General features: G+C 34.6%; 2 protein-coding genes across 2 annotated transcripts in view; one reads left to right on the top strand and one right to left on the bottom strand.

The window, feature by feature from the left end:
• LOC116109088 (probable NOT transcription complex subunit VIP2) overlaps positions 1–13,261 on the bottom strand; it is an 84,155-nt gene that overhangs the window by 46,959 nt on the left and 23,935 nt on the right. The gene's annotated exons all lie outside the window — the stretch shown is intronic.
• Positions 4,350–7,044, top strand: LOC116109092 (receptor-like protein kinase HERK 1; the record flags this gene model as incomplete). Its single annotated transcript, XM_031395340.1, is given in 3 exon segments — positions 4,350–4,479; positions 4,482–4,523; positions 4,526–7,044. Coding segments are annotated over 3 exon segments (2,325 nt in total), but the record flags the coding sequence as incomplete, so codon positions are not given.

Genomic DNA, 13,261 nt, shown 5'->3' with positions numbered 1-13,261 from the left:
TGTCTTTAGCCCCCATCTTTAAATTAAGCAGGAATATAATTGTAATAGAAAAGATCTTCTTATCTTCAATATTTTTAATTCAAAACTTTATATTTACCGTTATTAAATTTAAAGTATATTTAAATCAATAAGAATTAATAATAAAGTATATAAAAAAATCAATTTAAACCAAGTATCACAAAAAAATTGTGATACTAGGTGTTTCGTTTTAACGGAAATGAAACTAGATTTTTCTTTTGTCAATATGAGATGTATAATTAATTACTTAATTGTTTTCAGGTCTACGTATCACAAATTTCCTAAATGAGAATTTGTGATATGGGGTATTTTGTTTTTAATATAATGAAATAAGATTTTTCTTCTGTCAAGATAGATTCAAAATTGATCACTTGATTGAAAGAACTTTCATGTTTCAATTCCGCAAACAAATTAATACATATGATAACGATATTAATTGACTTGGTCACATAATTTATTGTTAATTTAGACTCATTTAAATTTAGTTTTAACTTTTTTGTAGTTATAGATATAAAATTTTGAAGTAAAAAAAAACAAGATGAATAATTTTTTTTATTGCAACTGTATCCCCTTAAACTTAAAGTTGGGGACTAAAGACAAATATTTTTTTTTATAATTATAAATGAGAAATGTTAATGTGATAAAATGAATTTCATTGCATTGACATTCAAAAAATTTGGGTTGGGATTCTTTACTACTTCACATTGAATAATACTATACCAATAATCCTCTCTCACAATTATAATATGACAGTTCGTAATTGATTAACTCGTAACAATTGACTAATTATGAGAAATAAATTCATGATTATGAAAGAAAATTTACGAGAGAGTTAATGTTGTAATATTCCTCCTGTCATTTGACAGCTATCTCACTCGTTTTTTGCCAACTGTTAAACAGCTTATTGCCCAAGATGTGCATAGTTTTGAATCTGTGTACTCCTTTTAGTTCTAATAAAATATTCAATGTGGCCATGTGTGCCATTCCCTGCAATTGGGCAGTCAACTAAATCCTTTTAATTTCCCAGTTTCCAATTTTTGCCTCACTTCAGTTTGATTTTGTCATTATTTTATTTCTGTCTTACACATGACACCATTTTAAACCAACTACTCTTTAAAAAAATCCACAATTATTTTGCATCAATCCATATCATTTCCATCTTGTTTTGTTTCTTACGTATAAAGCTTTAAATTTATGTTAAAAAAATAAAGTAACCGGGGAATTTCTAATAGTTGTCCTGTCCATATGTTAATGGAATAAACACGTTTCTTGAAGTAGGCCACTAGGCCCTGGACAGCTGTGATGATCCGCTTTACTCAGTGACATAAAACTCCTGATAAGACGTTGTTACACACGCTTAAAACAGTCATCTTTGGGGCCAACATCCACCTTATTTCTTCTGCTAATCCTAATTTCCATTTTGATAATTCATGAAACTATTTATTTTATAATTAACATTTAACTTTCCAGGTTGACAAATCTCCAAAAACTTGAACCCAGAAGAAAAATGAACATTATTGCTATAAAGAAAGTGTAAAAAAAGAGTGTTGGTTTGGATGTCACATAGAGAGGTTTTATATTTGATGAATGACTAAACCACCTTTTCCCACGCAAGGTTTGCCTTAATAACCTTTTCCATCCAAAAAGTTTCAAAACATCAATTTACTACCCAAATTTTATATTTTGTTTACTATCCAGAAAACACTTTCCAATTTGAGGACAAACAGAGAACAAACTCGGTCTAGACTAGTGAGACTTTTGAAGAGGGGATGTCAGTGAATCTTTTGATAGTAGTAGATTGGATTTTAGTGGTCAAGATTGATCGAAATCTGATTTGGTAGTGGCAGCTGCGTGTTGCACAAATCGCTCGATTCATGAGGTCGATGGGAGCAACGTTTGAGGGATTTTAGTAAATAATGATCGAAGAATAAAATAGTGGTGATATGGAGTCGTAACAATGTTGGAATCAGTCGTAACGATATTGGTCAGAATATAAAGTTAGGGATAGTAAATTGACATTTTAAAACTTTTTGGGTGGGAAAAGTCATTAAGGCAAACCTTGAGTGGGAAAAAGTTGTTTACTCTTGACGAATTGCAATGTCCCCACACGACTTATTCAGCTTTTGTTGGTAGCAATAAATAATTCGTCCTTAAACTGTTAAACACGGCTATAATATTGTATTGTAGAGATTAGTTTTGTTGATGAAATTCATGAAAATAATTGAAGTCAAGCTTTCCAATTGCCAACCTCAGAAATGGGATTTCATTTCATTTCAACATATCGCATAAACTTTTGCTGCATCAGACACCGACTGCCCAACTCCCACTCAACGCGTTTGCCTTTTGTTTTGTTTTTTTGTAATCTTTTACTTTCTTCTTTTCGCCATTTGAAAGCGATAAGTTTTGCATATAATTTAAAGCCCAATTGAAGTGACAGTCTTGACAGAGACGCTTGCCCTGAAAGTTTATCAAAGTTTCATGGTGCCAACCATCATAGTCTTTAAGCCTTGCTTTTGCAGCTATATCCGAAGATTGGTTCAATTAAATTTTCAAACATATAATATATTTTTTTCTCTCTTTCAGCGTGTGAAACCGTGAAAGATGTAGCTGATATGACTCTGGATTTGTCTTCTTTTCTTATAGATTTTCAATATCTAAATGAATTCGTTCAAATCCATTCATTTAATTTAAACCCATTTCTTCTTTTAGATTAATATATTAAAACCAATTCAGTTGACAAATTCCTCCAAACAAAACACACGTTGATAATCTATTACAAATCCAGTTTAGATAGAAAACTTTGAAGGTGAGAAAATCAAACATATTGAATGTTGAAGAAATTAGATGGATACGTGGTGATAAATTCCTTACACAAAGGTCCTTCAATTGTGCCTGGATTTATGCCCCCATTAAACATTAGGTCAAATCCAATGATCCACTACTAAATTCACATTCACATGGAGTCGGACACTTGACCCAAAACAATAGCTAAAATTCTTAAAAGAAAAGAGTTCACATGTGAATTAAATTATAGTTTTTATCTTCCAATGAAGGTAATAAAACATTGAAACATCCAAAAGAAAAAAAAGTTGGGTGAAGATAGTGAGAATAGACATTGAAATCTTTATAATTATACCAACGTTTTTTACACACATATGAGACCACTTTTAGACGTAACTTAAATATCACGTTTTTTCGCATAAAAACCTTTATATCAAATTAATGAAATTTCAAACTTAGAGTATATTATTTAAAAAATCTTAAATTTAAATTTTTTATCTAATATTAATATGGATAGTTTATTAGATTTTATCGAATTAATTAGGGTGATTATAAAGTGGGGTAGACCCTATGAAAAAAATAAAGCAACATTTGACGCATTGATGGATGATGGACTTCATTCACGTAATAATTCACCAACCATATCCTTCTTTCTATGAATCAGACAACAATTCAATCCATTAATAAATTAAACCCAATTAAGCTCTGTAGTGGAGTTATATATGTGTCTGTTACTTACCACCATTAAAAAAGCAAAAAAGAAAAGAAAAACAACCTTTTCATAAATTTTGATTTATTTACTTGTGTTTGATTTGATCTTCGTTTTAACTTTCACTTCTAGACATATTCATCAAATTTGGTTTTCCAAGACAAATTCCTCTTTTTATAATAAAAAACTTAGCTGGTTTCCTTATTTTCAATCTTGTTCCACTTGCTTTTGACTCTGTTTTCCATTCATTTCCTTGTTTTTTTTTTTTTTTTTTTTTTTTTTTTTTTTTAATCTTGGAATCTGTCAATATCTGGATTCGTCACCAACTCAAACCGCGCTGCCTTGGCTAGATTTGTTCCCACTATTTTTGTTTCAATATTTTCCTTTTATGTAGTTAACGTCCAATACTCCAAAGGGTCCTCGAGTTTGCTGTTTACTTGTGAATTCACAAATCTAAGCCCTCTTTCTCTCTGTTGGAGCTTGAATGATCTTCAAGGTGACATCTTTTCTCTTCTTTATTCGTATCTCTACATGGGTTCTTGATTCCAGTTGTGTTTTAATTAGCAGCAATAAGTTTTTGTATTTTTATTTCTGTATTGCAACCGTAGTTTCGTTTCATTGTAAGCTCTAAGACGACCAAGCTTTTTATTGCTTAATCAATTTCAAGACTTTCTTATGATGGACTGTGTAGAGGTTTCATTTGTTAATCTGGTTGTGTCAGTCTGTGTTTAGCATGTTTTGGTTGTTGTCAATTACTCCCAAAGACAATTACCTCATAGACTGTGGATCACTCACCAATACTACAGTGATGGTCGTGTGTTCATGGCTGATAATTGGCTGAAAATTGCTTTCTTCTCCCAAAGATATTACCGTCAACACTTCAAAACCTGTGACCTCCTCCAATGATTCGTCCCTGTATCAAACAGCTAGAATTTTTACTGGATCCTCGAAGTACACCTTCTCTTTAGCCAAACGGGTAGGCACTGGATTCGGCTTTACTTCAATCCATTTGATTCGGGGAATTTCATTATGAGCAAGCTATTTTTCAAGTTTCCAGCCAAAAGTATGGCCTCCTTAGCAATTTCACTACAAACTCTAAAGTAGTTAAAGAGTTTTCGGTGAATGTAACCACTGATAACCTTGTTATCACTTTCAGTCCATCAAACAATTCATTCGCATTCATAAATGCCATTGAAGTTGTTTCAGTTCCTGACCAGCTCATTACTGATGATGCTATCCTCATTAGCCCACAAGAGAAATTCCAAGGCCTGATGTGGCAGGCGTTGGAGACAGTTTATAGAGTAAACATGGGTGGACCGACAGTTACCCCTCTGAACGATACCCTTGGGCGGACCTGGGTTCCTGATCAAAGTTTCCTTCTTCAAGCAAATGTTGCCAAAGTTATATCTAAGATTTCTGCTGTCAAGTATGTTTCAGGCGGGGCTACTCGTCAAATTGCTCCAGACTCTGTCTATGGTACTGCCACCTGTATGAACTCGGATGATGATCCTGACAGCAATTTCAATGTGACCTGGGAGTTCAATGTGGACCCAGGATTTCAGTACCTTGTTCGGTTTCACTTTTGTGATATTGAAAGTGCAGGTCTTAACGAGCTGTACTTCAATGTTTTTATTGATTCCTGGATGGCTGTTAAGGATCTTGATCTGAGTACTTATTTAGTTAATGTTTTAGCCGCTGCATATTATATGGATTATGTTACACTAAAGACTGTTAGCAATAAGCTTCGTGTAAGTATTGGTCCTTCTAACCTGCATAACACTTACCCCAATGCCATTCTAAATGGTCTGGAGATAATGAAGATGAATAATTCAGTCAGCAGCCTCAGTGGGCTGGCCCCTGACATCACCAGTTCAAGCTCAAAGAAGAATGTTGGCGTGATAGTGGGAGTGATTGTTGGGGTGTTTATTTTGGTGGTGTTGGCTGGAGTTCTCTTTATGTGGTGCCGGAAAAGAAGCAGAATGGGACAGCAGGGACACTCAAAGACATGGATTCCTTTATATATCAATGGAGGAAATTCTCACACCATGGGAAGTAAATACTCTAATGGAACAACTGCTAGTGTTAATTCTAACCTGGGGTATCGCTTTCCTTTTGTGGCAGTTCAAGAAGCCACTAACAACTTCGATGAAAGTTGGGTTATTGGGATTGGTGGTTTTGGAAAGGTATACAAGGGAGTTCTAAATGATGGTACAAAAGTGGCGGTTAAGAGAGGAAATCCCCGGTCCCAACAGGGACTTGCAGAGTTCCAAACCGAGATTGAGATGCTTTCTCAGTTCCGGCACCGCCATCTGGTTTCACTGATTGGGTACTGCGATGAAAAGAATGAGATGATCTTGATTTACGAATACATGGAGAATGGGACCCTCAAGGGTCATCTCTATGGCTTAGGTCTTCCCAGCTTGAGTTGGAAGCAGAGACTTGAGGTGTGCATTGGATCTGCTAGAGGACTTCATTACCTTCACACAGGCTACGCGAAAGCAGTTATTCATCGTGATGTAAAGTCTGCGAATATCTTGCTTGATGAGAACCTCATGGCAAAAGTTGCTGATTTTGGTCTTTCAAAGACAGGACCTGAAATTGATCAAACCCATGTGAGTACTGCAGTGAAAGGAAGTTTTGGTTACCTTGATCCAGAATATTTCAGAAGGCAACAACTGACGGAGAAGTCTGATGTTTATTCATTTGGGGTGGTTTTGTTTGAAGTCCTATGTGCAAGACCTGTTATAGATCCAACCCTTCCAAGGGAAATGGTGAATTTAGCTGAATGGGCTATGAAATGGCAGAAGAAGGGGCAGCTGGAGCAAATCATAGATTCTACTCTTGCAGGAAAAATTAGACCAGATTCTCTTAGGAAGTTTGGAGAAACTGCTGAGAAATGCTTGGCTGACTTTGGTATTGACAGACCCTCAATGGGAGATGTCTTGTGGAATCTAGAATATGCTCTTCAACTTCAGGAGGCAGTTGTTCAAGGTGATCCTGAAGAAAACAGTACTAATTTGATCGGCGAGCTCTCCCCTCAGATTAACAATTTCAGCCAGGTTGATGCTAGTGTTTCTGCTGCACATTCTGATGTGTCAATTGCTGATGATCTCTCAGGAGTTTCAATGAGTAGGGTGTTTTCGCAGCTTGTTAAGTCTGAGGGCAGGTGATTTGTTGGAGATTGTATTCTCCATGGGTTTAGCTCCTCTCACAATTAGCCTCTTTGGTTTGTCCTCTGATCAACCGATACTTTCTACATCATAATAGATTGTTGTATTTTCTTTATTTTGTTTCATAGAGTGAGACTTTAGATTTGCTTCAATACCTTTGCATTTTTTGTTTTAATGACGGGAGGATATGATAATGTGGCTTGTTGATTGGTCACTGGACAAATGAAAGGAGGTTGTGGCCGTAGCTTATCATCCTTCAGATAGGTGTATAAGTCAAACAGTATGGATTGGGAAGTTGTGCGCGTTCTCATTTACAGCATTGTTGGTGGTTCTAGCAAGTTTTACAAAATGGATAAGGATTTTGTATCTTAGATTTGTCAATTAGCTTGTTTCCATTTCCATTAATTTATGCAGCATATCAACTACATTTAAAGTGCACTTTTTCTCCTGATGCAGTTCTTTGTGTGACTTATGCTTAATGCAGTTATTTTGTTTTTTTATTTGCTTGCCTACCAGTCAAATTTTGCTGTCTTCTTGAGTCTTGTAAGCCACTGTCTTAAGAGCAAAAGGATAAAGATGATTTTAAGCAAAGATGCTTGGTAACTCCTTCATAGTTGCAGTGTCTCTTGGTTTGAGTTGGTTTTCTATTCTAGCAAACAGAGGGCAGTGGCTCTTGGCCAAAAGGTTCAATTTGGGTTGCTTTTTGGTCTGTTAGAAGTGTCTCCGCCTGAGGGGAGAATTTCGGCTTTGTGCATTGCAAGTGTGAAGCAGATTCTGATTATGTTTGCAGGAGCATAGTAAATCAACTAGCAACTCTGCTAAATTTGTTTATTTTAATGGGCATCTTTTGTTTCAATTATATTCTGAGATTGCACTGGTTGGTTGATTGGAGATTCTTGCCAGTAAAATTGCACCTAGAGATAGTCAGGTGGAACAATTTAAGATTGAATTTTGAAAATGATATTCAGGCTTCAGTATAAGAGAAAGCTACCTATCACAAAAGGTATAAGGACTCGTGAATTTTTCTCATGCTTTCTGCAAACTATAACCGGCAGCATCTATACAAAGCCAGGGGCTGCTGCTTTCGGATAGTAAAAACATTTAAAAAAGAAGATCCAAACGAGATGCAACCTTCTGTAAAGTCTCTACTTTGCACCACTAAACCAACTGCTCTGTTTTCTGTGCGGACTTTTTGATTTCTATTCGGTTATTCCAGTAGCAAACCCTGCACGCATTGTTCAAAACCCGGCCTTGGCCTTTGAGTTTTTGGTAGGTTTTTTCTGGATATCGCATGAGATATAAAGATACATTCACCATTTTTGTCTCAACTTTCAGAACTCCATTTTTCCAACCATTATACAAGTAACAACTTCTACATATCTCTCAAAATCTTTACCAGTCTAATTGGAAGGTATCTGTCCTTATCAATTTAAAGTATAGCTTATCTTTATGTCTCAGTTTACACAAGTATTTAATGTTATCATATGGCATGCTTCTGACTTTACTATCCTAATTATCAGTTGCTTGCACTTGGCACTAATTAGGCTGCATTAACTGGTCGCCTAATCAAATATAAAATGCACATGAATTGCAGAAAAAGTTATTTTTACAGTCCATGAACCCAATGAAACTTGCTTTGTAAGTTCCACCCATTTATAAAGAAAGTACTGTTCTTATGCTATTGGCCCCATATGCCTTGTCCTTTGCCTCCTTTATAATTCTCCCCACTAGTGGTGGTGGCACTGGCACACTACTTAATCTGCTCATCCCTATCTGAAAATTATACACCTTTATTTTACAAAATCAGAGTTAAACTAATTAGACCATGCTATATATGTATTTAAAAACTGCACACTCTAATCATATTGATCATTCAAATAAGTAAAAGCAAATAATCTTTTAAAGGGTCCTATAACTAAATGACATTGAAGTAAAGGTAGTCAGGACCTCTTGTATCAATTAAGATTCAGTATCAACTGAGTAGTCTTCCATTTGATGAAATCCTTCAGGATCTTAGAACTATCGATCGGGTAAAAACTTTAATGGCTACCTCTATTAACACTCAATGAGAGACTCAAACTCAGGACCTCTTGAGTAATACACCAAAGAGTCTATATCAAATCACTCGATTACCCAGAAATAGTTAACCCTGATATTATTAATGTAGCAGAAGGTTCTAGGATCTCTATCTAATTTTCCCATGGACCCATCACCCAATTCCCCAAACGTATAAGCAAATTAATTATAACTGATAATTAAGGTTTATTATTGGTAATTCTAGAACAATTACTGATGCTGATATAGGAAAAAGCAAAAATAAAGAGTCTGAAATTTCAACATCAACACCAACCAAGGATAAAGAATTTTGTTTAGTTAATAAAACACCTGCATTAATATAGTACATAGCCATCTCCCTCCATTGATGACTTTCTCTGCTCAATATCCCCAGCAACAGAGCAAACAGAAAGTTGAGTAAACCACAAAATTAATAAAACTAGCAGAGTTCTTGTTATATATATTATTTGTCATGAAAACTCAATATCAACGATCAGCAACATCAACTTTAGCTGTGCAAGATAACAATCTACGAAATATAGACAACAAAGCTGCACATGATACCTCTTTAGCTCGCCTAAGCACCACACACTTCCTTTTAACAACGTATTTAGTACTGTACTTTTTCCCCTTTCTCGATCTCTTAATCAATCTTCTGTTATTCTTCATCTTCTCTTTAACTCCGCCAAAACACTTCTGGCTGATCTTTTCCGGGACAGTTAATTCTTCCTCCCTTGTAAACGTGTAGCTTCTCAGATACATTTGCCTGCATGAGATGCTATCAACAACTCTAGCATGCGCATGGCCTCCCCGGCGCTCGTAATTATCTCTCACCGACCTCACGAACGCCGCCTCCGATTCCGGCCACTTGTTGAGGCTGACGTAGGTAGGCCGGAGAGGTACCATGGTGTCATTTATGCAAGTTGACATGCAGGAGGCGGCCATTGCTAGAGATTCAATTATGGGGACTACGCAATGTTCTTCTTCTAATTTATAGGAATGAATGTAAATCAGAATTTATATGCTCAGGCGGTGTTAAATGTTAATGGAAGAAATAATATGAAATGATTTAGGGTGAAATAATTATATATAACCACTTTTTCTGCTGGTCCATGCATGCATTAATTTAGACTAATACACTTTATACAAAATGACACAAACATTTCGGGCCAGTTTGTTCATTGCACATTGAATCAAAATCTCATGCAAAACATCATTCAGTCCCGCTGGAAAAGCCCTTCTGTTCTTGATTTCAAAGATAGATGGCTGATTTGAAAGCTTTTCGTCAGTGAATATTCAACTTATTGCCTGAAAAGGACCACACTATTGTGAAGAAACTAAAAGTGTACACCAAACTGAGACAGGAATGCGGACTATGACCGGAGCCCAATGTCACAAGCACACGCACAGAGCCAAACATCAAGAATGAATCCACCGTTCGAGGTCATTAACTCATTTACCTAATATCAACTTTGTATACCACCATTTTGGAATAACAATCTTGACAGTATTAAAGGCTTATGTCTGGTTTTCTATCATTCTTTGCAAATTAATATAACGTTTGACGAATAGATAGAGAGGTCTTACAACAACACTCTTTAAGGAGTCCTATTGCTTCAATGATTTATTCCTACACATACGTTTCGTTCAAGAAAAAACAGTGACAAATTTCATATAGAATAGTGGTGAAAAACCCTAACGGCTCAATATAGAAGAAAGGACCACAAATGTACACAATATAAATAACATAAAAATTATCGAAAAAAGTCCACACTAAATCCATTTCAAAAGAGCTGCAAGCTATAACAGCAAACGTAATGATAGAACTACTTAATAATTAAGTCTCCATCGCAAATGTATATCCAAGTAAGCCAAAAGCAAAATAAAAATTTTAAAAACAGAAAATAATCTCGTACTGCTTTACTGGAATATGAAAAACCAAAAGAAACTAAATCTAAAACTTAACATCTCATTTCATCAACTCACAAAAATAAAACAAAAGTAAAACAATCTCTACTTCCCGTACTTCAGTAAGCTTTCATCAATAATTGCTAATCCAAATATAAATAATCAATTAATCTGCCACAATTTGCGCGAGCTTCTCAGCAACCAAATAAAGCTTTCAATGCTTAAAAGCAAACCTAATATAACAAATCAGTCTCACTCCAAAAATAAAAATAAAAAATAACAAAATAAAACACTAATTTACTTATCCGATTAATGACGAACAATAGTTGATGCATGTTTGAAAAAGAAAACGTGACAGAACGGGGAGATCGTAAAAAATAAAAAAATTTAAGTGAACTCAGATCGACTCCGGGCGAGTCGAAAATCAAGTAGGACTCAGCGATTGGAAGAAAGAGAGAGTGAGAGTACCTGCGAGGCAGATCGAATCTATTGTGTTAGGCTACGATTCAATAGCGAGTTTTGTAACGATTTTGTTATTGTTTTGTTTTTTCCGTGCCCTATCGAAAAAAAGGGAGAAAATAAGACCAGCGAGTCACGAAGCAAATAATGTTTTTTATGGCGATGATAAGTACGATAGATGAGTGGGTAATGTTAGGTGTGCAATGTGTCTTTGCGTGTCGGATGCGGCTTTTCTGACCATATGATACAGACTTTTTGGGACCCAAGGTCGTCTTTCTAGATTTCAAGGAAAAACAATAAAAGCATCGTGTTTATTTTATAATCTTGATATAAAACCTCAAAAATGTATTTTCCTAAGTACTGCCAATTATAAATGATGAAAACAAAAAGTGTTAAATTTAAGTGATCATAAGTGTCGGGCATATCCGGAGAACCGAAAAATACTAGTGAGGACTTACACCACAGATACTGCGTGGGCCTGTTGTGTGTAACCGCAAGTTTCGGCGGTCGAAATCTGACACTGCGTATGGTAGAGTGTTTTATTATTTTACCAAAATTTTATATATTGTGGTAGTTAATTAAATTTTTACACTTAAGGGTTTTTTCTAAAAATTTTTCCATTTATTAAAGCACTAAACTCTCAAACTTTCAAAGGCTATTTCGTTTTTTTCTAGTTACCAAACAAAACATCATAACAACACATGCAAGGTAAGCCTTTATTTTAAACCTTTTGAGTATCATTTACGTTATTCATACAAACGTTAGGTATGTTAGTCGTGGGCTTATTATAAAAGTTTAAAGTTATAGACACAGCGATGAATTACTAACTCGAAAAAAGAAAACACAGGTCATATGTAGTCTTCTCATTGTACTTATTTTCTTTTATATGGTGTGACTCCTAAGGTATATATTTATTGAAAAATTATAACGAATAAATGATTAAGGTAACATGTAAACTGGAAATGACACCTTTACCCATAGAGTTATTTATAAAGTGTAAAAAATTACTAATGTTATTTGATAAAGTGGAGATACTAAAAACATTGGTGTCATAATAATGGGTTTATCGCTAATCCGTGTCATTGTAGTAATAACAAAATCCCCTTACGATTGAGCTTTTGGTTAAATATACGACAGAGGAAGAATATGTAAATATTTTTACCTCACCATATTATACAATTCAATGCATACTAATCGTTTCCCTATGATATAAAGAAATTTATTATTATTTCGCTACATCTTGCAGAGTTTTGTTATTCGTTTAAATCTCAGGGGATGTCAAAAAAAACCTTAATATTAATTAAAAAACTGATACATAATATAAGTTTAATCAAAAGTTTAGGACCGAAGTATAGATTGTAAACGACGGACAAGTAGCTGACGATTAGAAACTATAATTTTCATAACAGCCGTGCCCATCTGGCATGCTTTAACCTTATTAAATTTCAAAAAAATTATGTATAACACTCTTTAATTCTCAAATAGACATGTATCACACATTAAAACTTCTAATTCTATATTTAGGAGTCGTAATTTTTTTAATGGACCAGGAATATCCGAGTCAGTTAACTACCTTAATTAGCATCTTAAGACCTGAAATATTACCAAGTAAGAGCCCAATGACATATGTTTTTATTAGCATTTGAAAAAGGACTCGAAACTCGAAACTCTGATGAATACAATCCACAAGTCTTTCTTAAATTATCGCCCCACCCAGACATAGTTATGTAGCCATCATTGTTCTCGTCTCTTGACTTATTTTCAATCTCTCAAACTTCTCCAGGTATATCTACTATATTTTATATATTAAATCAATTAGTTTTGAGTTTTGCGCTTTGAGAAGTTTCATAAGCGCATGTAGTGGGGTAATTATTTACTAAGGGTGTATTTTGATTTTATAAACTTGGTTTTTGTTTGCCTTAGATTAGTGAAATCTATTATGAGGTTCAACGTATAAAAATATACTATTACTCTAATTGTCATGCTTAGTAGATCAAGTTGATTTTTCAACCATAGTAGTGACAGTTAATAAAACCCATAACTTATATATTTTAGATTGGAGAATAATGCTCAACAAAAAAAAAAAAAAAAAAAAATTTCCACACTTTAATTATTAAAACGTAATAAACATACAATTTGAAGTTCATGTGTAATTTTTTTC

The sequence above is a fragment of the Pistacia vera genome, unplaced genomic scaffold (genome assembly GCF_008641045.1).
Source record: "Pistacia vera cultivar Batoury unplaced genomic scaffold, PisVer_v2 Contig571, whole genome shotgun sequence".
Taxonomy (NCBI): Eukaryota; Viridiplantae; Streptophyta; class Magnoliopsida; order Sapindales; family Anacardiaceae; genus Pistacia; species Pistacia vera.
This window is presented reverse-complemented; position numbering and strand designations above follow the sequence as displayed.